General features: G+C 44.2%; 2 protein-coding genes and 1 long non-coding RNA gene across 3 annotated transcripts in view; 2 read left to right on the top strand and 1 right to left on the bottom strand.

The window, feature by feature from the left end:
- Positions 1 to 25,491, top strand: part of LOC308651752 (sulfotransferase 1A1-like) — a gene marked incomplete at its 3' end in the record, with an annotated part of 235,386 nt that overhangs the window by 6,299 nt on the left and 203,596 nt on the right. The gene's annotated exons all lie outside the window — the stretch shown is intronic.
- On the bottom strand, positions 10,764 to 20,265 carry LOC308651763. Its single transcript, XR_014022665.1, has 3 exons — positions 20,133 to 20,265; positions 12,985 to 13,391; positions 10,764 to 11,523 (listed from the first exon to the last, which is right to left on the bottom strand). It is a non-coding gene; the product is annotated as an uncharacterized lncRNA (long non-coding RNA).
- Positions 20,649 to 21,873, top strand: LOC308651754 (flavin-containing monooxygenase 5-like). Its single transcript, XM_081299225.1, has one exon. It carries the CDS (start codon positions 20,675 to 20,677, stop codon positions 21,308 to 21,310), a length of 636 nt encoding a protein of 211 aa, XP_081155351.1. The 5' UTR covers positions 20,649 to 20,674; the 3' UTR covers positions 21,311 to 21,873.

The following is a 25,491-nucleotide window of genomic DNA, read 5'->3' as shown; positions in this document are numbered from 1 at the left end:
ATTTTTGGTAACTCCGACTGCATATAAGCTGTCAGAATAGATATTAATAGGTTCATTTGAAAAATAATCTAAGGCACAAATCAGAGCTTGAAGCTCTGCCCTTTGAGCAGAAGTATAAGAAGTTTGTATTACCTCTGTGTGAACACGGCTGAAGAAACCTGCCTTACCGGAGTTGGAACCATCCGTGAACACCGATAAAGCTTCCTCTATTGGATGAGAACGTACAATCTTTGGAAAAATAAGTGACGTTAATGATGCAAATTGTACAATCTTATCACGAGGATAATGGCTATCTATTTGGCCAGGGAAATCTGCAAAAGCTATCTGTCAGGAGCTAGAAGTTTGAAAAAGCCAATTAGTCTGTTGAACAGAAAATGGAATAATTATGATATCAGGCTCAGATCCAATTAATTGTAAAATCCTAGTCCTACCTTTAATTACTAATTGAGCTATAGAATCATGAAAAGGAATTAATGTTTTTTGAGGGGAATGGGATAAATAAATCCATTCAATAACTCCTAATCTTTGCCATATGGCTCCTGTTGGGGTATGCTCAGATGGAAATATTAATAAATACATTATTTCTTTAGGATCTATTCTAGTAAGCTGTGCATTTTTAATTGCAATTTCCACTTTCTTTAGGGCTGCCTTGGCCTCTAAAGTTAGTTGACGTGGAGAGGTTGGAGAAGGATTTCCTTGTAATATCTGAAATAAAGGACTTAACTCAGAAGTAGTTAGCTTTAAAGATGGTCTTAGCCAGTTAATATCTCCTAATAGTTTTTGAAAATCATTAAGGGTACGTAACTCCTTAACTCTTATCTGAAGATTTTGAGGACGGATTGTACTCCCTTGAATTATCTGACCTAGATATTGAAAAGGAGATACCTTTTGAATTTTTTGAGGAGCTATACATAAACCCATTGCTGTAAGTGAAGTCTCTAACTGAGTAAAAATTTCTGAAAGTACTTCTGGATTAGCATGAGCCAATAATGTATCATCCATAAAATGAATAATATATGCATTAGGAAAACTATTTCTTATGGGATCTATTGCCTGGTCAACATATTTTTGGCACAGTGTAGGACTATTACGCATTCCCTGAGGAAGTACCTTCCAACAATATCTTTTAACAGGTTCCTTAAAATTAATTGCTGGGACAGTGAAAGCAAATCTTTCACAATCTTCAGGATGTAACCTTATAGAGAAAAAACAGTCTTTTAAATCTATTACCATCAAGCTATAATCTAAAGGAATGGCTGTGGGGGAGGGAAGTCCTGGCTGTAATGACCCCACAGGCTGAATTGCCTGATTTATTGCCCTTAAATCCTGTAGTAATCTCCAATTTCCTGACTTTTTCTTAATAACAAAAATAGGTGTATTCCAAGGACTAAGTGTTGGTTCAATATGACCAGCCTGAAGTTGTTCCTCAACTAATCTATGAATTATTTTAAGCTTTTCCCCGGAGATGGGCCACTGAGAAATCCATATAGGCTCCTCTGTGAGCCACGTGATTTTTTCAGCTGTCTTAGGGATCGGGGAAGTACTCAGGGCCCCTAGTAAAAGTTTTGGTCTGGAGTATTTACTAATCTTTGTCGTGGAGACTGGCTTGTAAACAGATATTCTTCCTGAAAGGTCTCCTTATCATCTCCAGGAAAATACCTCTGATTAACTTCCTCAACTGATCTTATAGAATTTGGAGTAACTAATAACAATCCCATTTTAGCTAAAATATCTCTTCCCCATAGGTTAGCTGGTAAGGACTCTAACACATAAGGTTTAAATACTCCACTGTTCCCATCAGAATCTTCCCAACGGAGATAGTTGGCACTTTGAGCAGGCTGTGAAACCTGTCCTATTCCTTCTAGGTTAGCTGGTGCTACATGTAAAGGCCAGTTCCTAGGCCAAAACTGACTGGACAATACCGAGCTATCAGCTCCTGTGTCTATGATGCCTAGGAAATTTTTATTATTAATTCTAAGTTTTAATAAAGGGCGTTCTTGCCGTACCAACTGGGACCAATATACTCTGTCCAGCGGTTTAGAAACTGAATCTACCGGCAGGTGCCTTTCTGAGACACAAGGCAATAATATTAATTGAGCAAAAATATCCTTTGGGGTAAGCCTTAGGGCATAATTGGATCTTACAGTAACATATAACTGCCCTTTAAATTCTGAATCTATTACACCAGGTACTACTTCAATGGCTCCCTTCAAATTATCACGCCCCAAAATTAAACCTACAGTATTTTTAGGAAGTGGCCCGAAAATCCCAGTAGGAATTTGTTCCGGCCCCGTATCAGGATCTAATTCAACTGTCTTTGAAGGTCCTAAGAAAACTGTGATCTCTGTCCCTGTCCCGGTAAAAATCGCGGACTGTCCTGGTCGGCGCTGCCAGTGACGTCACACTGTGTGACCTCTCCTGGAATTCCCGGGCTCCCACTAGGAGGAAATGCCGGCGGCGGTGAGAAAGCGGGCTGATCCGTGCCATCTGAATTCTCGCATGGGGCTGCGAGTCTAAGTTCACATTTCTAACTTTGGTCCCTAGTGCTTTTGTTCTTAAACGGCTCAAGGGAAAGGAAATTAACTTAGCCTCAGGCTGATTTTCCATTTGAATAGACTTAACAGCTCCTTGAATGCCTTTTAAAAGGTCTTCAGGGGGCCGTGAACTCTGGCCCATATATTTAAAAAGACAAACTTTTTTTCTTCCTAATTTCTCCCAAGTAAGTAAATTTGGAGACTCTTGGTCACAAAACCAAGGACAATATTCACCTACAATCTTTAAGAATTGTAATAACTGAGTTTTCTTTATCTGTTTTCCTTTCTGATTAATTATACTGTCTAAAATAGTCAGATACATTTCCTTATCCGAAGAAGTAGAATTTCCCATTTTAAGTAATTTAACGTCTCTTTCCTTCAATATCTCCAGGTACTTTTGTGACCCAAATGTCATCTCTTCCTTTATCTTTATCTTTATTCCTTATTTTCCTTATTTCCTCTTTATTCCTTATTCTTTTCCTTATCTTTTTAGCGCACGCTCCCACTCAACCTAACTAATTCAGAATGCCCCCCTCGTGGGCGCCAATTCTACCACGTGGCCTGCGCAGTGGTTTCATTAATGAGGTTCTAGGCATTAAGTTAGTTAGAAGAGATCGAAATAAAACACACAACCAGTACCTTATTTTACATTGCTAGGTCCAAGACGGCTCGCCTCCCTGGTTCCCGCCTCCAGCTGCCCAGCAGGGCAGCGAGGATTACTCTGGGCTAGCAGGAGAGAGAGAGAGCGAACACGCCTGGGAGTAGCCTTTTATTTGGGGGACAAGAGATTCAGGGGAGAATTCCATCCAATGAAGGTTGAGGGGGGGATGCACTCCAAGGTCAGGGCCAGTGATTGGGTCTCCGGGGTCAGTGGTCAGGCACACCCCCACACGGATGGGCTCTCTCATCAGGAAAGGGTCGGGAAAGCTCCGACACAGCCAGAGCGCCTCAGGCCCTTAATGGGAGTCACCCAATCACGTGTCAGAATGGCTCTCCACAGAGTCTGATTCCATTCAGGATCCCTGTGTTAAGAAGATAAAAGAACTCAGAGGGCAGCAGGCAGGTGACTTGGAGGTACAGTGGGGAACAGCCTTTAGGCTGCATTAGGTTATATTTGACCTGGTCACATGTGTCAGGGTGAACAAGAGCTGGGGGTGGGGGAATGGGAGTCAGGAGACAACGGGACATGTGTCCAGCTCTAGCTGTCAAAGTGAGGATGGACAGGAGAGCAGAGCAGCCTGCCCCCTTGGGACTGCTAAGGTGCCCAGGCTGGGCAGGAGGAGATAAGTAGGCTGATGTAGGTTGTTCAAGCTCTGAGACCATGACAGGAGAAAAGGGAAGGACTTGGGAAGCTGACCCCATACTCTATCTGGTGTTCCTGTGTCATGAACACCCTCTTGGTGGAGGCTGCCGTACCCTCTGAAGGGGGGTGTGGATCAGGGCGCAGTACAAGTAGGTGGCCTGGGGACGCAGGGCCAGCACTAGCCGTTCCTTTGGGTAAGTCCCTGGAGTCCATCTCAGGGTTACCTTTCTGCTGGGGCAGTGGGATGATGTAGTGGTGGCTCAGGGTGAGTCTCCTAGGGATCAACCCAATCAGTTCATGGCGGGTGAGAGAACTTTTTTCTTTGCCAGGAGCCTGGTTGCCAACTCCTTCTTAGACTCTCTGCCTTCTTCATCAATGCCATCTACATCACACCTGCAGAGGAGCAGGAGGAGAACTCTGAAGGTAGCCAGGTGGCCACTGCAGGCCAGGTAGCCAGCAAGAGGAGGAGGAGGAGGAGGAGGAGGAGGAGGAGGAGGAGGAGGAGGAGGAGATCCAGGAGTGGCAAAGTGACTGCAGGGGCCACTACCCTGCTGCTGCTCTCTGGGGAAGCTCTTGTCCCATTTTGTACACTGGTGGAAAGGTGGTAGCTGAAGTGGGTGTGGCGAGGAAAGCATAGCCCGGGGTGGGGGTGGCCACCCACTTGCTGGTGACGTGGCTGTAGCTGTAACTACCTCCACCAGGATCCACTGCTCTGCCCCATGCACGGCCTTGACCCACACCTTGTCTCCACGTTTGTCTACATAGTCCCCTGAGCCTGAAGTGGCCCCTTATAGGGGTGGGGGCTTGTGAGCGGAGGGAGTGTTAGGCAGGCCCTGAACACCAGCCTTTTCCTTCCTCATTTGTCACTAGATTTCAGAATCCACACAAGCAGGTCATGGCTATTCAACACAAGGAAGACCAAACTGGCAATGAGACAACAATGAGGGCCTGAGGAAACCTGCCAACCCTGGCAAGACTGGCAGAATGGGCAGGGAATGGCATTTAATAGGTTCTGGAAAGCTGCACCTGGGTGACGGCCAGCTGTGTGGCTTGCTTTGAGACACAGGGTGGGCTTGGCCAAACCCTCCAGGTTTCCACCACAGCAAGAGGCTGAGCTGGCATTGGAAGGAGGAGGAAGGCTACAGGCCAGGGCCACAGAGGGAGAGAGAGAAATGGGAGGTGCCAGAATCCCTCTGCCTTAGAGAAGAACTAGAAAAACCCTTCCTGAGGCCACGTTGGAAACCCTGTGCAGTGACCACCAGGTGTGTCACAGGCTCCCCAGGGGGATGCTGACAGTTGTCCTCAGGAGCCCCCACTTTGCCTGCTCAGGAAATGCCCATCTCCTCCCACTCACCAATTTACCTCTCTTTCAACAGAGACTTGATCTCAGCATCTTATCCAGGGTTTTGTGGAGGAGGCTGAGGGAAAGGAAGGCAGAGAACAGGTTGAGGTGGGGCACAGTATAGGCATCCTTTTCTGCTTATGCCAGGAGGCTGGGATTGTTTGTTTTTGTTTTTGGAACCAGGGATTGAACCCAGGGGTACTTAACCACTGAGCCACATCCCCATTTTGAGACAGGGTCTTAGTGATTGCTTAGAGTTTAATAAAAGTTGCTGAGGCTGGCCTCAAACTTGCAATCCTCTTGACTCAGCCTCCTGAGTTGCCTGGCATCTGTCAATACAGGCAGGTGCCACTGTGCCTGGCCAGGCTGGATTCTTCAGACCAACCCTACTGCTGCAAACTAGAGACCCTGAGAACATCTGTGGGCCACATAAGCATGGCCACACAGATCACTCAAGCATGGTCACACAGAATGCACAAAAGGGATCTGGAAGCCTATCGCCTAATGACCTCAGCCACTTCAACATGCTAGTGCAACACACTACGCATGCATGGCAGTGCTAGTGTAAACAAACCTGCCATGGCCAGTGGTGTAAAAGTAGAGTGTGTGCAGTTGTGAGTACATCAGTACTTGATGAATAGTGAGCAACTGTGCTACTATTTAGATATTTACTATGCTTCACTTTTGATCATTAGAGTGTAGCCTTTTTATCTTATAAAAAAATATACTGAAAAGCAATTTGCCTTGTGACACCAGGAGCAGCCCCACCACAACCCACCTTTACTGCATCTTTTGTGTCCATCAAGAGGCAACATAGAGCTGGGCACAGTGACACATGCCTATAATCCCAGCGACTTGGGAGGCAAAGGTAGGAGGAGCGTAAGCTCAAAAGCCAGCCTCAGCAACTTAGTGAGGCCCTGAACAACTTAACGAGACTCTGTCTCAAATAAGAAATAAAAAGGGCTGGAGATAGGGCTAAATGGTAAAGCATCTCTGGGTTAAATCCCAATAATAGTAATAGTAATAATAATAATAATAATAATAATAATAATAATAATAATAATAATAATAATAGAAGAGGTAACATGGAGCGTGACTTATAGCATCTAGGTTTGTGTAAGTTCTCTGTAATGTTCTCACAATTACAAGACTGTTTAGTGATGCACATCTAAGAAGATTTAGTGACCCACGACTCTACATTTAGTCTTTTCTTGAAGGTTCTGGGGACCAAAAAACAGGACTAGTGGATAGGACTACAGACCTGAAGGATAAAAATAAGAATGGGAACTTCTATAAAAACAAATGAACAATCTTAGAACCAAAGGAACAGCCTGGCCTGGTTTAAGGATGAGCAAAGTGAGGCACAAGCAGGAGATAGGCTCCCAGAAGGGCAGATCCTGGGTCATGGTCTAGTTGTCCACTGCATTGTGCTGCTGTCTCTGGGGGTCCTTCCTGGGCCTGGCCTCTGGGAGAGAAGGACCTGGCAGGAATAGGTCCTGTGAAGAGGGGTCTTGGGAGTTGGTTTTGTGCCCAACTTAGGAGTGACTCCCTGAGCTGGGACAACACAGGGCTCTTTGGGATGGGTGTCTGGGCCACAGCAGGGCTTGGTTCATACCGTACAGGGATGACCAAAGCCCCATTCCTTGCCCTTTCCTTATTATCTACCTGGATAGGTAATGCCAGGGAAGATGTACAAATCTCCTTGTCTACCCATTTGGTTTCACCCTCTCTGCAAGCCATGTGACTGTAGGCAAGTCACGTCTCCTCTATACAATAGGGAGGGCTCCCCTCACCATTTGGTGAAAACAGTAGTTGGTGCTACGGGGATGCAGGCTGAGCCTCTTAAAGGAGTGATGCTCCTTTTCTCCATTTCTCCTGCACTGTGGGGACCATCGGCTCTTCCGGAATCCTCATTAGTAGACTCACCCACTAGTTCTCCTGCTGGTTCAGGGGAACTAAAGAGATCAGAAAATGATCCCTGGGACCAGAAGGGTAAAGCTGTAACCATCAAGACTCCTAGCTTCACCAGCCCATTCTATAGGATGGAAACATAGTAGCGGTGAAGATAATTCAGGGACTGAGAAACTGGCCTTTAAAATGAGAGAGAACCAGGTGTGTTGGGGCATGTATGTAATCCCAGAGGCTTGGGAAATGGAGGCAGGATGACCATAAGTTCAAAGCCAGCCTCAGCAACTTAGCAAGGCCCATCTCAAACTAAAAAAATTAAATAGGCTAGGGATGTGGCTCAGTGGTTAAGTTCCCTGGGTTCAATCTCTAGTACCAAATAATAAATAAATAAATAAATAAAATACAGGGGAGAGCTAGGTATGGAGGGGAACACCTGCATTCCCAGCTATTAGGAGGCTGAGAGGGGAGGATTGTTAAACCATGAAACAAAGAAAAGATCACTGAATCCAATTTTAAATCAAATTAAAGCAAACTTGTAATTCCAGCTGGCCAGGACTGTCTCTCCCGAAATCCTTGAATTAGAGAACAGTACCCCAGCTCTCTAGGAGCATGGTTTTATAGCACAAAAAGTTGCAAAAGGGCGGGGGTGTCTTGGGAACTTACAGATAACAGGATTTTGACAAGCATAATACAAAGGCAGATAGTAGATTAATGATCTAGATGATTCAATAGGGGCTGGGATTGTGGCTCAGTGGTAGAGCGCTCGTCTAGCACGTGCGAGGCCCTGGGTTTGATCCTCAGCACCACATAAAAATAAATAAATAAAGGTATTGTATCCAACTACTTTTAAAAAATAAATATTAAAAAAATTAAATGGTTCAACATTTCAAGTTAGAGAATAAATTTAGATCCCAACACCAGAATTTATGAGGCGCTGCTAAGGTTTCAGAGAGGGTTGTTATCTGGTCAGGGAAAGCCAGGCATGGGTGAGTTCAAGGCACAGGCAGGCATTCCAAGCAAGTTTAGAAATCACAGTAATTTATAGTAAAACAGAAATTAACTTTTCATGACTTTGTGATAAGATGGCTCCCAATCTTAAGATGGAATTAGGCTGGGTTCATCAAGGATCACTTGAACTCCTGAAATGAGTCCAGTCTAGGTAGTTAAATACTGACATAGATGTACCATCTGTCCCAGTTTTCTGCCCCAGGTCAAATACTGACATAGATGTACCATCTGTCCCAGTTTTCTGCCCCAGGTCAGCCTTATTTTCCTGCTCTATCCCTAACCCCATGTTCTTCTCACAACTTATGTTGCTGAAAAACCCATAGTCTTCACAAGCGCACCAGTGGCCACATCAAACCTAAGGTTTTGTAGCCACTGGGCCTTCTCCTGGGGATCAGAAAACATCAGCATTCAAGCTGGCAAGGAGCCCTTGCTTGGGCCCCAGGTGCCCTGAGGCTTGTGAATGACTGGGGGGACTTGCAGGGGAATTCCCTATCATGCTTGTATATTGGAGTAATTTTGGAGAGAGGGACAGGGTTTTCATCGGGTAAGGGCTCTGAAACCCAGGGCCTCGCACGTGCTAGATGAGAACATTTTCTCATCTCTCCATTTAAAAAGCTGACAGCAAATAGAAAGCCCCAGGTATCTGGGGATAGGGTAATTAGTGGTAGTCCCTAGGGGTCTACTACCCTGGGTGGCTTCCCCTGAACCTACTCTCTAATATTAGAAATACGGCGGTGCCATAAGAAATCAAACACCTCCTCGGAAGTGGGTTGGAAAGGCAAACTTTACTTCTGCTACAAGGATGTGCTCCCAAAACCTGGTTGGCAAGCACCTGGGTGGGAAGTCTGCCTCCATTTTTCCCTAACACAGCGTTGCCCTGGGGCTCTGACAGGAGGAGTATCTAATGTCAAAACTGGTGCAGGGTAAGGGAAGGCTATACTTAAAATGTCTACAACTGGATCTTACCTCCCAATGAAGGCTAAATACTATACTCCCCACCTCCTTGGGGGCAGAAGGATGGGAAGCAGGTCCTACCCGGCCCCAGGAGCCCTCTTCCCTCCTAGGGAGGCCCCAGGCCGCTCCACTCACTGCTTACTCGTCCTCCAAGTCCCGCTGCAGCTCCTCCCAGAGGCAGTCTGCGCTGTCGCAGCAGCCCAGAGGGGGAGGCGACCCAGAAGAGACAGAAGCCCCCTGGGACTCGGCCATGGTCCTTCGTGAAGCTACTTCCGTTGGGACATCTACTCGCGACTCACTGGGGCGTCATCAGTGCAGCACCTCCTCCCTCAGGTGAGAAGGCGATTCCAACAGTCAAGAGTTTGGCGCGGGCCATCAGCTAGCCAATCAGAGCCTGCGTGACGACTGACCCCGCCCCAGCGCTAGCTAATTGGTTGGCGCTGGCCACGTGTTCCGCCTCCGGAGTTCTGGGGCGGGGCTTGGACCTCTGGCTCTGGCCTGGAGAGGATGCGCTGAGCTGCACCTGCTGAGGGCTGCAGGGTGCCTCGCCTTCGCCTGTGGGGCGCTTTTTCGGGAATCAAGCTCTTGTAGTCCTAGCAACCAGCCCCTGCCCAGGGTCCTTGGTCACAGATATCACGTTCCCAGTATGTGGCCCCTGACTCCAAATGTCCCACAGGCCCTGTGGGGGATGAAGAGAGGCGGTGACATTTCTTGGGCATCTACTTGGTCTACTGCCCGAACTCTCTGCATCAGGACTGCTCTCAGTGGGGTCCACCATCTGACCCGCTGGCCGGGTCCAGCAGCACACTGGCTGTTGCGAGAAAGGCTGGGTCTGGCGGAGCAGCCGAAAAGGGCCCCAGTAGGAAAGGGCCTCTTGCCTGGGTCTCAGTTCCTTCTGGGAGGAGGCAGGCCCAGTGGGGTGGAGGCCGGATTATAGGAAGAGCCAGGCCTGGAGGAGGTGGATGAGACTGGTGGTGGGGCCCGGAGGTGGCAAGGGTCAGGGGAACTAGCTGAACCAAGCGGGTGAAACCTCGTGGTATGGCTTGAAGCTGTTAGGTGGGTGGCAGTTGGTGGAACCGGAGGCAAAGGATGGTTAGGGGAGTCGTGTTTACGTGGGGCAATCATGGTTTGGGTTCTCACAGGGCTCGCCCTTGTCTTTTCAGGATATGGAACTTGCCCCTCCGGTAAGAAACACGATGGGATTAGCGACCTAGGAATTGTCCTCTGCCTTGGCCTCCCCAATGCTCTTGTTCTCCCTGCCCGCAGTTTGAATGGGCTGGATGAGGCTGCCTTAGCCTTCCACCTTGGAGTGCTGATGCTGATGCTCACCCCCTGCTCACAGTGGCTGGGTACAGCTTCAGCAAGGATCTCTAGTGGATGCCACTGCCCCACGTGCCGCTGGCTTTCTATCAAAGCCACTCTGGGTAGGGCCTCAAAATGCCAGGCAGGACCAGTTGCACACAGCAAGTAGAAAACTGATCCATATACTGGTCCTTTTGAGCCCATGTGCCAAGGCGTTCCAGGTGAGATCCATATCAGATAGTAGCTTGTGTTAAGATGACTTGGGATCAAGGTGTTTGTTGAGGGGCAAGGCAAACAGACACCCTTCTCTCACAGGAAATCAGGGAGCTGAAATGCCAAACCTTGGTTCCTGTGTTCCATGGAAAGAAGATTTAAAGTCAGATACCAAAAGTTAAGCAAGAGATCTTTATTAGAAGCAAAAATGAAGCGTAAGTGAGGTAAAAGTGAGGCTTAAGCAAAAACCACTCTCAAGGAAGAGAGTGGGTCATCTCCAAGAAGAAAACAACAAAGGAGGTAATGCTGTCCCCAATATCATTACAATTTACTGTGAGAGCTGGAGACCACCTTCTGTACTTTTTGCTGATCATGTGTTCAACTCCTCCTTCACCTAGGGTGGTGGATTTTTTGACCTTTGTTGGTCCTCTCTAGAACTGTCATGGTGGCCATCCTTGCCACACCCCACTTGCACAAGCAGCTGAACTTAAGGTCACTTGTGTGAATTTGCAGGGACACCAAATAAAATGCAGACCCACTTTACCTTTAAACAAGCTTTGGATGGCTTTTCCACTCTTGACCTCAGGCTCCCCAAAAGAGAGAGCAAGAGAAAGTCACGAGAGGCTGGCGAGAGAAAGTGAACACATTTGGAAGTGGGATTTTTTTGGGGGAACTCTTGTTCTTTAGAAAGTTCTATCCAAAAAAGGCCAGAAGGGGCAGGGTTACAAGGGGCAGGTGAGTGTAACTCAACTCTCCTGGGGGAACAACTACATCTAAAGACACTCTTGCTATCCGAGCTGGGACAACGCCTAAGTCACCACAAATGTAGTGTTTGGTCAGAGCCTCTTGCTTCAGGACTGGAAGGCATGGGTCATTCATAGTGTCTCCTCACATATTCCCCCTTCTTTCTTTGAAAAAGCAGTGATGGTCACTGTTTCGAGTTTTGAAGGCTGGCCATCCTACAATTACAACACGAGAGAATTAGTAGCAAAGAGAATAATACAAGGATATACCATGTAGAATGTTTAAGAATGTTTCCAGGGTTAAAGCCATTCAATTCTTTAAGTATTTGATCAGCTAAAGAAGTAGGATCCAAAAAATCAATCTTATTTTTTTGCATATCTTGAATATGATGATGTAACTCCAAAAGATCCAAGCCATTATTATTATTTTGCAAAATACCTAACAAATGGTTTTTAACCTTCTCCCAATCCCATTGGGAAGCATTGTATTTGGCATCAGTAACACACACACATACTTATAGTTAGCATGACATTTAAGTCTTTCCTTGAATTTCAAACCTGAAAGTTCATTACCAATATGTATGACAGTAGCCTGTAAGGCATTTAGCTTAGTCTCAATACTTTCATCAATATTTATTTGATTATGAAGAACCTTGGAATTATTCTGAGTCAAATTATTAAGAAAATTTGCATGTTGAATATTTTGAGATATGGCCACCGAAATTGTGACCATTGAAGCAATAAAGGAAACTAAAGCAACAACTCCCACTATTATGAGTACAAGAGCACGTTTAGGTCTTGCTAGCTGGGCATGTATTTGTTGTAAGACTTGAAAACCAGCATTAGCATACCTCTATTATATCTGGTGATACAGTTAGTTAAATTACACTTATTACATGTTACAAAATATCTATCATCTTTCCTTTTAACTATTACATTTCTAGTAATTAAACATAAGGAGATTGAACACAGGCCTGTAAGCTATAACAGGAACCCTCCTTATAGTTTTTGCCTACAAAGTTCAGTAAAGGTTTGTCAGTAAAATATAAGAATTATGAAGCAGCAAGTAAGTGCCAAACATCTTTCTAAATGCAACTTTGGCTGAAGGTCAAGATGTTACTAACAAATCCTCCAGGAGTCATGGCATTACCCTTGTGTAATTACCTTTTGTCAACTCTAGGAGACTAATCCAAAGTTTACCTACTATTTCCAGGCACCTTATGTTATACTGGAAAAGTACAATCAATCACTTAGGAAAGTTGCCAATTTCTGTCACAGAATGGTTAGGACAATGAGGTATTCAAGGATATTCTGCTGAGATGACTGGTTTATTATGAGAAAGTCCCATTTTAATAACTGATCTGATATAAGGCTTTGAGTCTCTAGGAACAGTACAATTAGCTGGTCTATGTCTCCAACTGCTGTCTTTTCCTCAAAGGACACTTTTAGATAGCCAGCATGTTTATTGTGGGACCAACACAAAGGTAATAGAGCACTATAGCCAGAATAATTAAATCCAGTCACATGGATGGGAGTATTATGGATGTCTGTAAATCCTCCCATCATATATGAGTCATCAGTAAATACTAGGATGGATTCTCTGGTCCACACCTCTGGGTGTACTAAAGGTGGATCTGGAAAATATGTCCAACAGGTTTCTCCCTGATTCCCATTTACTGTGAATAGAGCTAATATGGCAGCAAGCATTATCACTGGAGATTTAACATTAACTTTTCCTTGTTGTTGAATCATTTGTTCAGCCTGTAGCATCAGATTCTTCAGGTCCTTCCATGAGGGTAGCTTCACCATTGGGTCTCTCTGGGCCATCTTTCTTCCTCTCTTCCTTCAAGGGTTCCTCTTATTGTGGGAAGTCAGGTCTGGCATCTCTGGGTTGATCTTCAGTCATTTGAATCTTGGTTCTAAGTCCTCCATGCCTGATGGCACATTTGGGTATCAAATAGGACAAAAAGCTTCTTCTGGGAAAATACGAATATGACCTCTACCCCACATAATCACTGGATCTGGTCCTTTCCATTGGCCAGTCTGCAAGTCCTTCCACAAAACTTGGCCTAAAGGGCCCGTTGCTGTGGAAGACATGTGTGGCTCAGCTGCAGTACGACCTTCTGAATCACAATTTAGAAAATTTAAAATGAATAGAGCATGATTAAGGTTATTTTGGGGAGTCCTACTCCTACCTCCCCCTTTTAGTTTTTGTAATTGTAGCTTAATAGATAAATGAGCTCGTTCTACAGTAGCTTGACCTTTAGGGTTCTAAGGAATACCTGTTTTATGATCAATACAAAATTCTTGGCAAAATTGTTGGAAAAAAAATGGTGAAGGTGTTCCTGCACCCGCTGTCTGATAGGGTCACAGTGTGGGGGATACTGTGGCAGGGCTGCACCATCTGGAAACTGGAATGATTAGGAATGTTAAGTGTTTTGTTTATGATACACATGATATGGATAATAGGGCATATGTCAACCTTTAATAAAAGTATGTATTGCCTGAGATTGCAGGAAAATTCCCAGAATGAGACTAAGGATACAATTGAGACATGCCATGAGGTGCATTTCAATATCTCTCAGGATACAAACAATAATATTATTCCTCAGGTGTAAACAACAAGAAATATTTATTCCATGGTTAACAATTTAAACTAGCTCCTCCCAAGCCCTTCCTAAAGCCACAACCTATACAACAGCCTAGCTACAGAAAAACAATTGCTGTGCCAACAGTACAAGGACCACTGTATGTATGGTATCCCCTTTGAGGACAAGAGGCTAATAAAAATACATTTCCCCAACTAATAGACCCTCCTTTGCCTTACACAGAAATTTATGATGAAAATGGAAAACACATAGTTAATATAAATGACAAATGGGTTGAGGAGTAAAGCCTGCCCTTTTTTACTTAAAGATTACAAAGACATAAGAATTGGTATGCTTTGACCAAGGATCAAGGAAGTTCTTTAAGAAAGCAGTTAAATAGGTCATATGAAAAAGGAAATTACCTTGGAAATTAAAAATAAAATAATACAGATATATTTTAGAGGCACTTCAGAACAGTAAGCTTTTAAATAATAGACTTTCACTACTTTATGTGTGTTTTACTGGGATTTTAGTTTTAGAAGTAAGAAACCTTACCAATAATCATAAGTATGCTTTAAAGTTAAAGGTTAATGAAATAATTATAGGTATACTTTAAAGTTAGAAGTGAATAATAGGTCAGAATTCATATAGTCTAGTTGCATTGCCTAGTACCTAGTGATTGAGGTAAAAACCTAAAAGCTTAATCATGATTGACTAAGGTTAACAGAAAAATATTTTGAACAATGTACTCAATATCTTAGGTAATCAATGTATGTCAGAAAAGATTATAACTCTTGAAAATTATGTAAATCAAAAAAGTTTTGGGCTTTGAAGCTATCCATTAACTACCTGAAAAAACACCTGTAAAAAAGGTATAAAAATAAAGGTCCCTCCAGGGGTGACAGAGATTTCTCCTGGAGGCTGCTTGAAACTTGCAACCTGTTGTCCCAACTCTTCTTCTTTTGCGGACGCCACTCTTCCTTCAGGACCCCTGGAACCCCACTCCCTCACGTCGGGGCTGGACCTTGGCAAAGAAGAGCTAACATAAGCTGGTGCATTATCAGTTTTAATCTGTAAAGGGCTTCCTAATTCTGCAAAAGCAGCCAAACAATGAGAAATAACATGTTGAATATATATTTCTTTTTTGCATGGGCTGTTACAAAGATAAATCTAGAGTAAGTATCTACAATTACATGTACATAACACTGCTTACCAAATTGAGGAATGTTACATCCATTTGCCATAATTGATTTGGTTTTAATCCACGGGGATTTACCCCAGATGGTAAAGATGGAGTGTGTATAACACACTGGGGGCAATGATGTACAGTTTGATGAGCTGGTTCTCTAGTCATCTCTATATGAGCATGACTATAAAAACCTGCTTTACCTGAGCTTGAGCCATCAGTGAATACTGTTAGTGTACTATCTATTGGTTGTGAACATACAATCCTTGGAAAAATGAATGGAATTACTAATGCAAATTGAATAATTTTATCATGAGGATAATGACTCTCTATCTGACCAGGAAAATTAGCAAAAGCACTTGCCAAGTATTAGAAGTTTGAAAAAGCCAATCATTCTGTTAAGCAGAAAAATGGAATAATTATAATATTAGGTTCTGATCCAACCAGCTGTAAAATTCTTGTTCTGCCCTTGATAATTAATTGAGCAACAAAATCATGAAAAGGAGTTAATGACTTTTGAGGAGAGTGGGCTAAATGAATCCACTCAATAGCTCCCAATGTTTGCCATATTGCTCCTGTAGGACCATAAGCAGTAGGAAATATCAATAAATATACAGGATCTTGTGGGTTAATTCTAGTAAGTTGAGCATTTTTAATAGCAATTTCAACTTTCCTCAAAGCTGTTCTCACTTCCGCTGTGAGCTGATAAGAAGTTGGAGAAGGATCTCCCTGTAATATCTGAAATAAAGGACTTAAATCTGAAGTAGTCAGCTTTAAAGATGGCCTCAGCCAATTAATATCTCCTAATAGATTTTGAAAATCATTAAGGGTGTGCAGCTCCTTGACTCTTATTTTGTAAGTTTTGAGGACGGATTGTATGTCCTTCAATCATATGACCTAGATATTGAAAAGGAGATATCTTTTGCACCTTTTGAGGTTCTATGCACAAACCCATTGCTGTGAGTGAAGTCTCTAATTGGGCAAAAATTTTTAGGAGTACATCTGGATTAGCATGAGCTAAAAGTATGTCATCCACAGAATGAATAATATATGCATCAAGAACTTTCTCCCTCAGAGGCATGATGGCCTGTCCCACAAAAATTTGACATAGGGTAGTGTTAGTTGCAGAGCAGACTGAACAAATGTTAGCTGCAGGGTGAGCTGAACACTCTCGACCCTCACCCATCTGGTTCCTTATCGCTTGTTTGCCTCAAGTCTGAACACTCAACCCCACTCAAGGCTGAACAATTGACCCCACCCATCTGGTGCTATGGAAACCCACATCTGACCCCTGCCCCGTCTGCCTGAAGGCAGAAGATGACACCCTTAGCAACTACTGTATGATCCCATTACATTACACCAACAAGGCAGCTTGCAGACCCAAAGACCCCATTAGAATTTGGCTATAAAAACTCTCTCCTGCTGGCCCCCCTCTCTTGCTTTCTCTCTCTCTTTCTCTTTCTCTTCCCTCTTCCCCCCTCTTCTCTCTTTCCCTGCTCTCTTTCTCTTCCCCCCCTCTCCCACTTTGCTCTATCCCTCTCTTTCTTCTCTCTCTCTCTCTCTCTCTCTCTCTCTCTCTCTCTCTCTCTCTCTCCCTTCCCTGTTAATCAGACTCTGCTGCAATAAAGATTTCTTGGTCGCTCCAATTGTCATGGTCACTTTCCTTTCATCTGGTGCCGAAACCCAGGAAGAGGGTGAACACTCTCTTTTGGGTCCCTCTTCCTTTGGAAGTGCCACTCACTGGAAGACCTGAACCCATTTTCTTGACCACCAGAACTATATCCACCACCAGCCTCCAATTGGAATCCTAAACCCAATGGTGGTCTCGGGAGGATCTGACTGTTGATCATCCAGCAAACCTCTTCACCCACCTGTGGGGAGGAAAACTCCCCACGACAGCCTTCAAGGCCATGGTGGTCCTCAGGGACTTCCTCTCACAGATTTGACTCTTGGTTCCAAAATTATTTCCCTTTCCCTTCCCCAGCATAGACTTTATATGTCACCCTCAAAGGACTGTGTAACCTCTGGGAACACATAAAAGAGAACTGGGTATCACACCCCACCCAGACCTTCATGGTCACAGTGGTTCTCATAAAGTCCTCTGACCTTTAAGACTCAGCTGCTAGAAATACGCTTACCCTCCCCTTCCACTCTCCTTCTCTGGCCCTGGGAGTCAACAGCCTCTCCAGGAGGAGTCCCGAAAAGCCTTGTCCAAGGTCTCCCATGGCTCCAGCCCCATCCAGGATGGGAGCCTCAACTGTCAGGATTTGGTGACCACCAATCTCTGCAGCTCGAACCTGCCATTAGGCATTCCTGATTTTGGGCTCTATCAGGGACGCCCCTTTTGCCAATAAATCAGCTCATTCCCCTTCCTCTTATACTATGTTTTCGACATGGGTAACGTGTCCTCTCTGCCGGTCAACTCTCCCTTACAATGCCTTTTAGACAACCTCAAGACCCTCTCCTTGACACCGTATTTCAAACCCCCACAAATTGATCATATATAGCACCCAGGATTGGTCCACTTATCCCCTAGACAATCAAAGCAAATGGCCCCCTTTTGGGTCTCTGGATCATTCCATTCTAAGGGATCTCCACAACTACTGTGAGCATTCAAAAAAATGGGTAGTAATCCCTTATGTCCAAGCTTTCTTCTTGCTCTAATTCAATCCTGCTCTCTGCACCTCTTGCAAACATTTACAAATTCTTCTAGCTTGCAAACCATCCACCCAACCCCCAATCCCCAACCTTCTCCTCCTCTGGACTCATCCACTACTTTTGACCCTATCGCCTGGCTCAAATAGGTTCTCACCCTCACCCTTCTGTCCTAGCCCCTCCACCATCACCCCCACCTCAACAACCTGCTTTCCCCCTCCAACTACTAGATCAAAAATTTACACCTCCGCCCTTCCTCAGACCATTGCCTCCTTGCTGGGGTAGCAGGTACTGAAGTTATCCCTCCACTGACTCACTCCTCTCTTTTCCTGTTAGTGCCCACACCTTGTCCCACCAGGCCCTCTTACCAGCTAGCCCAAAGCTCAAATGAGCTAAGGAGGGCACTCAGAACCCTATCTGAGATCTGGTGAAAATGGCCTTTAAAGTTGCTTTGTCATCACTGAAAACAAGGTTACTAAGAATTTAAAGTTCCTTACAGGCTTTTTGCGATATTCACTCCTATCCTCCCCTCTGCTCTACCTGTTCTACTGCTCAAGTTTCCTCACTAGGGAAAATCCCAAACCCCTTTCCCATTGTTCTTCTGCATCTCCTTCCTCATTTTCAGATCGACCGGAGCTGCCCTTAGCCCCACCTTCCCATCTTCCCCCTCCCTACCCAGGCCCACAGAAAAATCTTAACTGACATTCTCCAAGAAATCTTCACTGATTTTAGGACTGTTAGCAAAAGAGTCTCTACAAAAGATTTCAATGTAGATAAACTTCCTCTTTTCATGTTGCTCTGTTTTACTTGGTTACTGGCTGGAAAAAATCAGCACTCCAGATGCTAGACAACCCCTTACTAGTTTTTCACAAAAATATGTAAACAAGGCCTCTGGCCTTGAGCTGGGCTTCACAGAGATATCTACATTTCTAAGAAGTTACCAACTGGGCTCCATGGTAACAGCTGGCAGTGGGAGGAAAGAAAGGGGAGAAGGATAACACCCTTCCCAGGTGTTATCCTTGAAGAATTAACTTGCCCAAAACAGCTAGAAAAAAAAAGCCCTCCCCTCTCAGGTGTCCTCAAAGAGCTAACTTGCCCAAAACAGTGAAAAGAAAAAACTGCTTTTATGTGAACTTCTGAGCCCCTCCCCTTACATGCTGGGTATAAAATTCTGAAACTACCTGAAGCTCATGGGTTTAATTGATTACAGCAGAAGCTGTGCCCTCTGAATCTGGCTGCAACTAAATAAAACTGTTTCCCTCTCTTTGGTGCCATCTTAGCTGCCTTGTCTTGTCTGTCCCTAGAGTAGTATAATTCTATATACTTAAACTTTGTTCATGTTTTCATGAAATGGTAAACAGATGTGATTAACTGTACACTAGAAATAACAAAATATTTCTTATTAAAATGGAATAATTTGCCTAAACTCAGAAATTTACAAGGATTGTTTCAAAATGTTAATAAAGAAGGGGTTAACAGATAGGAAAGAGAAATTAGAAGGTTCTAGGTATGGAAACCATATATTTTTAAAAAATATTTATTTTTTAGGTGTAGATGAACACGACACAATGCCTTTATTTTTATGTGGTGCTGAGGATCAAATCTGGGTCCTGCCTGTGCTAGGCAAGCGCTCTACTGCTGAGCCACAATCCCAGACCCTGGAAACCATATTTAATAGAAGGAAAAGAGGTGTTTCTGGATAAGACAGTCTATGTGATTAAGTAAATAAGAGGGTTTAAGTAAGTGATAAAGATGGTCTCTGTAAGTTGGCTATATATATATAGAGGTCTAAGTAAGCGATAAAGAAGGTCTGTATAAGTTGATTATATATAAGTTTTTTGAGCAAGTAATCTTGAAGGGATTAAGTATTATACAACTATGGTTAAACAACAACTGTATTTTGCAATATTGTAATATGTTATTTCTTTAAGAACTCAACTTGATTAATACAAAAATATCAATGTAGGGCTGGGAATGTGGCTCAAGCGGTAGCGCGCTCCTCTGGCATGCGTGCTGCCCGGGTTTGATCCTCAGCACCACATACCAACAAAGATGTTGTGTCCGCCGAGAACTAAGAAATAAATATTAAAAATTCTCTCTCTCTCTCTCTCTCTCTCTCCCCTCTCTCACTCTCTCTTAAATAAATAAATAAATAATTCTCTTAAAAAAAACATCAATGTAATGGTGGTACTATTACTCTTCTTCATATATTAAATGTGTTCATATTTTCCAGGTATGCAAGCATTTAAAGTAGAAGCTTTAAAAGAGCATTATATCGACTACCGGAGGAGGGGAAGCGCGGGCGCCCGCGGGGAGGTTTTCGAGACCCAGCTCACGAAAAGCTGGTGTGCACCAGGGGGCGCGTCTGGACGGCCCTTCTCCTGCAGCCCACTTACCTGTCAGGCCGCACTGCCGAAAGTCCTGCTCCTGCACCCGCGTCCTCACCGCCTCGGGTCAGCCCTTCGCCTGGAAGGCTACTAAGAAGCCCGGCATGCGGCCCTCCATCTGGCTGCAAGAGGCTCCGACCCGCGCGCCATGCATGCGCAGCCTTTCCTGTGAGCCCCGCAGGACCCTGGGAGCGCCGCTCAGGGCTGTGGGAGCGCCGGGAAGCCGCCAGGGGGCGCCCGCTGAGGACGTCTATTGCGAGCTGCTGGGAGTCCACCACAGGAGATCCTGCTTTGACTGTTCTCCCTGGCGCGTCTGATTGTCCTCCTGCAAGGGAGGGCTGGGTGCAGACGGCCAGTCGACCTTTACCTTTCTTGGCCTGTCCTGGCTGGGGAGTGCTCTCTCAGTCTCTCCCACAGGTCAGGAGGGAACAGGGAGGCTAAAACCCCTGACATCTGGCGCCCCATGTGGGAGTGAGAGTATGGAGCTGAGCCAAGCGAGTTTTCCGAGGACAAGTGGCATTGCCCTAGCCAAGTGAAGATCTCTGAAGACCATGACCAAGAAAAGAATCTCTGTGATTGGGGCTGGAGCCTCCGGGTTCTCTTCTATCAAGTGCTGTCTGGATGAAGACTTGGAACCTGCTTGCTTTGAAAGGACTGATGACATTGGTGGGCTCTGGAGGTATCAGGAAAATCCTGAAGAAGGAAGAGTCAGTATCTACAAATCAGTGATCATCAACACTTCTAAGGAGATGATGTGCTTCAGTGACTACCCCGTCCTGGATCATTACCCTAACTTCATGCACAATTCCCAGATCCTAGAGTACTTCAGGATGTATGCCAAGGACTTCAACCTTTTAAAGTATATCCAGTTCAAGACCACTGTGTGCAGTGTGAAGAAGCGGCCTGATTTCTCTACTTCAGGACAATGGGAGGTGGTCACCGAGTGTGAAGGAAAAAAGGAGGTTGATGTCTTTGATGGAGTCATGGTTTGCACTGGCCATCACGCTAATGCTCACTTGCCCCTGGAAATCTTTCCAGGAATTGAGAAGTTCAAAGGACAGTATTTCCACAGTCGAGACTATAAAAACCCTGAGGCGTTTGCTGGAAAAAGAGTCATCATAATTGGCATTGGGAATTCTGGAGAGGATCTGGCTGTAGAGATCAGCCACACAGCCAAGCAGTTTTGAGCCGTTCTATCTGCAGCCTCACCCAGGAGATAGACCCACAGCGTGTGGTCGGCTGCACTTTGCTCACTAGTGCCGGTGGCAAATACAGGGCTTGGTTTCATGCCTCTGTTGGCATTATGATGGATGCTACTGGAGAGGCGCGGTTAGGGTTGGGGTTCCATTACTCACTTGGCTTCATACTAAGGAATAAGTTCATGGCTTCAGGTTGCACTCACAATCCCAGTTAGCCTTTCCCTGGCTTTGATGAAGCCAAGTATTTGCTAGAAGAGGTTGTGAGAATGCAACACTGACAGTGTGAATTGTCCATTGGCCAGAAGAAATGTGTTCATATACACATGTGGAAAGCACACTGTGGTCATTGAAAACTTTTCATTAACAGGATGGTGGGTGAATTTCCTTTTTGCCCCCCAAATGGGAAAAAAAGAAACAATCTAAATCTTTCCAAAAACAATGTCGACATCAGCATAAAGAGTGTCTGTGTAGTAGCTTATGTGACAGCTTGTGCCAGCTGTTGCCTGCAGTTAGGTAGCACAGAAGGAGAGTCACTCCAAATCAAGTTCTATCTCCTTGGTTTTTTGTTTTGTTTGTTTTGGTTTCTGTATCATAGATTTTGAGCTTTGAAGAAACTGTCTTCACTGTAAAATCATAGAAAAAGGCATGTCATTATTACATTTTTTTTTGTCTTCATTGAATCATAACTTTATTAGCAATAGGTAAATGCCTGGTTGTTCTTCAGTAACTTTAATTATGCTATGCTTCTCTAATACTATGGGGTTGTGCTCAGTGGTAGAGCACTTGCCTAGCATGCATGAGGCACCACATACAAATAAACAAATGAAATAAAGGTATTATGTCCATCTACAACTAAAAAAATATTTTTAAAAAACCCACAGGCTTAACAACACAATTTTGTTAAATGACCCTTGTCCAGCAACGTGTTTCCAATAACTTCTCAGTACTATTTTCATCTATCAATATATAAGTGATCTCATATGTTATTCCATGAATTAATTCCACAAACACTTATTAGGAAGTAATTATATAAACAAGAAAGAGTAAAAAACACACGTGGTTGAAGGATGTACCTTGTAGGTAGTGGGGATCCATGCAAAAGTCTTCTTTCATATCTTGGCTTGTCGAGTGGTCATTTCTAAGGGAGCTGATCTAACCTGCATTGTGGAATTAAAATTTCCCAGGAACAAAATATTCAGGGTGTGGAGATAAGGCAGCCATGTTTGTGAGAAAGCCCTGGGAAAACAGCAAAATCACATCTGCATAGGCAACCCTCACAGCACTAATGCAAACTGAAGAAATTTAATTGCTGAGTTCTAGCTTTTTGCTTTACGTATTAAAATGTATTTAAGAGAAAATTTGGGAGTCAAAATTTGCAAGTGGATCTATTAATCTCAGTGCATAAGGAAATTTTGGTATGAAAATTTGGGAGTCAAAATTTGCAAATGGATCTATTAATCTCAGTGCATAAGGAAATTTTGGTATGACCCTTGTGGTAGGATGATTTTGTGAAAGCATCCCTTTCTTGTCAGGTTGATTTCATACACGATTATATTGACTTAACCATTTTTCTTATAAGCCAGATTTATAAATATATTGTTTGCTTAAAATAAGTGGTAGAGTGCTTGCCTAGTATGCGTGAGGCATTGATGGAAAAGCTAAAATAAATATGACAGCCATTAAAAAAAAAAAGAGCATTATATCAAGCTGATGTTCTCCAAAAGGTTGCATGATAATTTTAGGCTTATAAGAATAACATATTGGAGATTTATTTATATCATTTAATGTTCTAAAACTGGACTTGTTATCAGTAAGATTAATATAAAGTTCTATACACTGGGGTACAATTTAAATGAAATATTATATTGTGTTAGCTAATATTCATGTGACCTTGAGCAACAATATATGTAAATTTTACAAAGTGATATTTAAGAAGCAAAGGTCAGCTTCAGAACTAGAACACTTTACCTAAAATTTATAAAGAGCCCAGCCTTACCTGAGATAAGGTTCTTTCTCCCATCTTACTACATGTCAGAATGACTCCAAAGTAGGCCAGACTTAAGTTAAAGCCCAGTACTCTTAATTTAAGACTGGTGAAATTGACTTTGCTGGATGTTTAAGATCAAGACTTAAATTAAAACGGCCAAGAAAACCAATATTTGGCTCTGGCCCTCTGAGTCAGTCTGAATCCAGGGAACAGGGAACTTCTCTAAAGAGCTTTGCAACTTTCGGCCACATAAACTACTGATTAGGGAGATTAATGAGATCACTGGAGAATAAAAGCCAATCAGTGCACTTGCTGTGAAGAGGAGGGTCACTGAAGAAAGGAGACATCCCTGATGCTTCCAAGGGTAGCCACATGGTCAAGCAAGACCTGGACCCATCCTAGCACAAATGGCACTAGCAGAACTAAGAAGCTTCTCTCAAGTTTCCCCACGAGTGACCCCTATGGGAACTTGTATGACTCTTAAAAATAGATAGAAACAAAGTCAGTTTTGACCAACTTGATCTTAAACACCTACCAAAAACAGTTAAACCCAAACACAGCCATTCCTGGTGGTAATGAAGGATAGGGACAGCTAGAAAAGAGGAGACAGCAACTAGGCCAACAGGCTCCATGGAGAATGTTCAGTCAAGTACGGCCTTGGCTCTTCCCCCTTGCAGTACCCTATTAGTCCTCTTTATGTTTCTCCTAATAGGACCATGACTATTAAATTGCCTTCAGAAGTTCCTGCAAGATCAGATACACAAATTCACCAAGCAGTCAATCAAGTACTTCTTCAAGACTATCAGCCTCTGATGCCAAAGATGGAGACCTACGACTCATGACCAACTCCTCTGGCTCCAGAGACTCTGCTCCCATTTAAAACCCTCCTTGACCCCTTTTGCAGGTTTTACATCCCCTCTTTTACTTCCCAGGAATGAGAACTACTCTCCACTAGGTCCACTCTGCTTTTTCTGTCTGCTCTGCAGTATCCCCACAAGAAAGCATCAAACCTAAACTCCCCACACATCAGATGAGGAGCCACCAGCCAGGCGAAGACTGGCAGATCAACTTCACTCATGTGCCTTGGCACAAAAAAGTTTGATACCTACTTACTTTGGTTGATATTTTTTCAGGTTGGATAGAAGGCTTCCCTACCTCCAGGGAAATTGCTAATACCATCACCTCCTCTTCACCAATCAGATCATTCCCAGGTTCGGACTTCCTGCCTCCATCCAGTCAGACAACAGTCTGGCCTTCACTTCTCAGGTTGTTCAACTAGTCTCCAAAGGCCTCAACATCATTTGGAGGCTCCACATCCCTTACTGACCCCAATCCTCGGGTAAGGTTGAGAGGGCTAATAGCATTCTCAAGGATCATATCATTAAACTTGCTATTGAACTCGGGCTCTCCTGACCCAATCTTCTGCCATTGGCCCTCACCCAAATTCAGGCAGCCCCTAGAACTCCCTCAGGCCTTAGCCCCTTCGAGCAACTCTATGGGTGCCATTTCTTAATCAACCAAAGTTTTCCAGTAACTCCTCTTCCCCTTGTGTCCTACCTGCCCTATCTGACACTTCTACACAAACTCCTAAGGGAACATGCAGACAGGTGCCTTCCCATGCCATCCATTGCCTCAATCCCAACACAACCACAAACCCAATTGGACCCTCTTCAACTGGGTGATGCAGTCTTACTTCAAGAACTGCATCCTCAATCATTGGAACCTTGCTGGATGGGACCCCATACAGTCACACTTACTATAACGGCGGCCAAGCTTTTGGGTCACTCCCCTGGTACCATTTCTCCTGCCTTAAAAAAGCACCTGTTCCAAATGTTCAGTCCGGGACTGTCACCACTTTAGGACCCACCAAACTCAAGATTTCTCACCAACCCTCTTCTTCTTTTACTAATCAGTAATCTCTCTCAACCCACAGATGGTGCTTCTACACCCAAGTGACATGGCACCAGAATGGCACCACCCACTCTCAGTTATGGGTCAAGACGATTGCCCTTCCACTGGCTGCAATCGGGCAGTCACCCTTAACATTACTGGATCCAACCAGCCACCTCTGATATTTCCTAGTGTCCCTATGACAGGACCAATGGCTGATACCAAGGATCTCCTCTGCTCAGGAATGGTTTGATGCCATTGACAACTTCTGGCTTCAAGGAACCTTTATGGA

The sequence above is a fragment of the Spermophilus citellus genome (assembly GCF_964194105.1).
Source record: "Spermophilus citellus genome assembly, chromosome: 6".
Lineage (NCBI taxonomy): Eukaryota > Metazoa > Chordata > Mammalia > Rodentia > Sciuridae > Spermophilus > Spermophilus citellus.
The sequence above is the reverse complement of the archived record's forward strand: the minus strand, read 5'-3'. Positions and strand labels throughout refer to the sequence as shown.

Excerpts from the sequence above, each read along its gene's own strand:
- LOC308651754 (XM_081299225.1), top strand. The coding sequence starts at position 20,675 with ATGACCAAGAAAAGAATCTCTGTGATTGGGGCTGGAGCCTCCGGGTTC.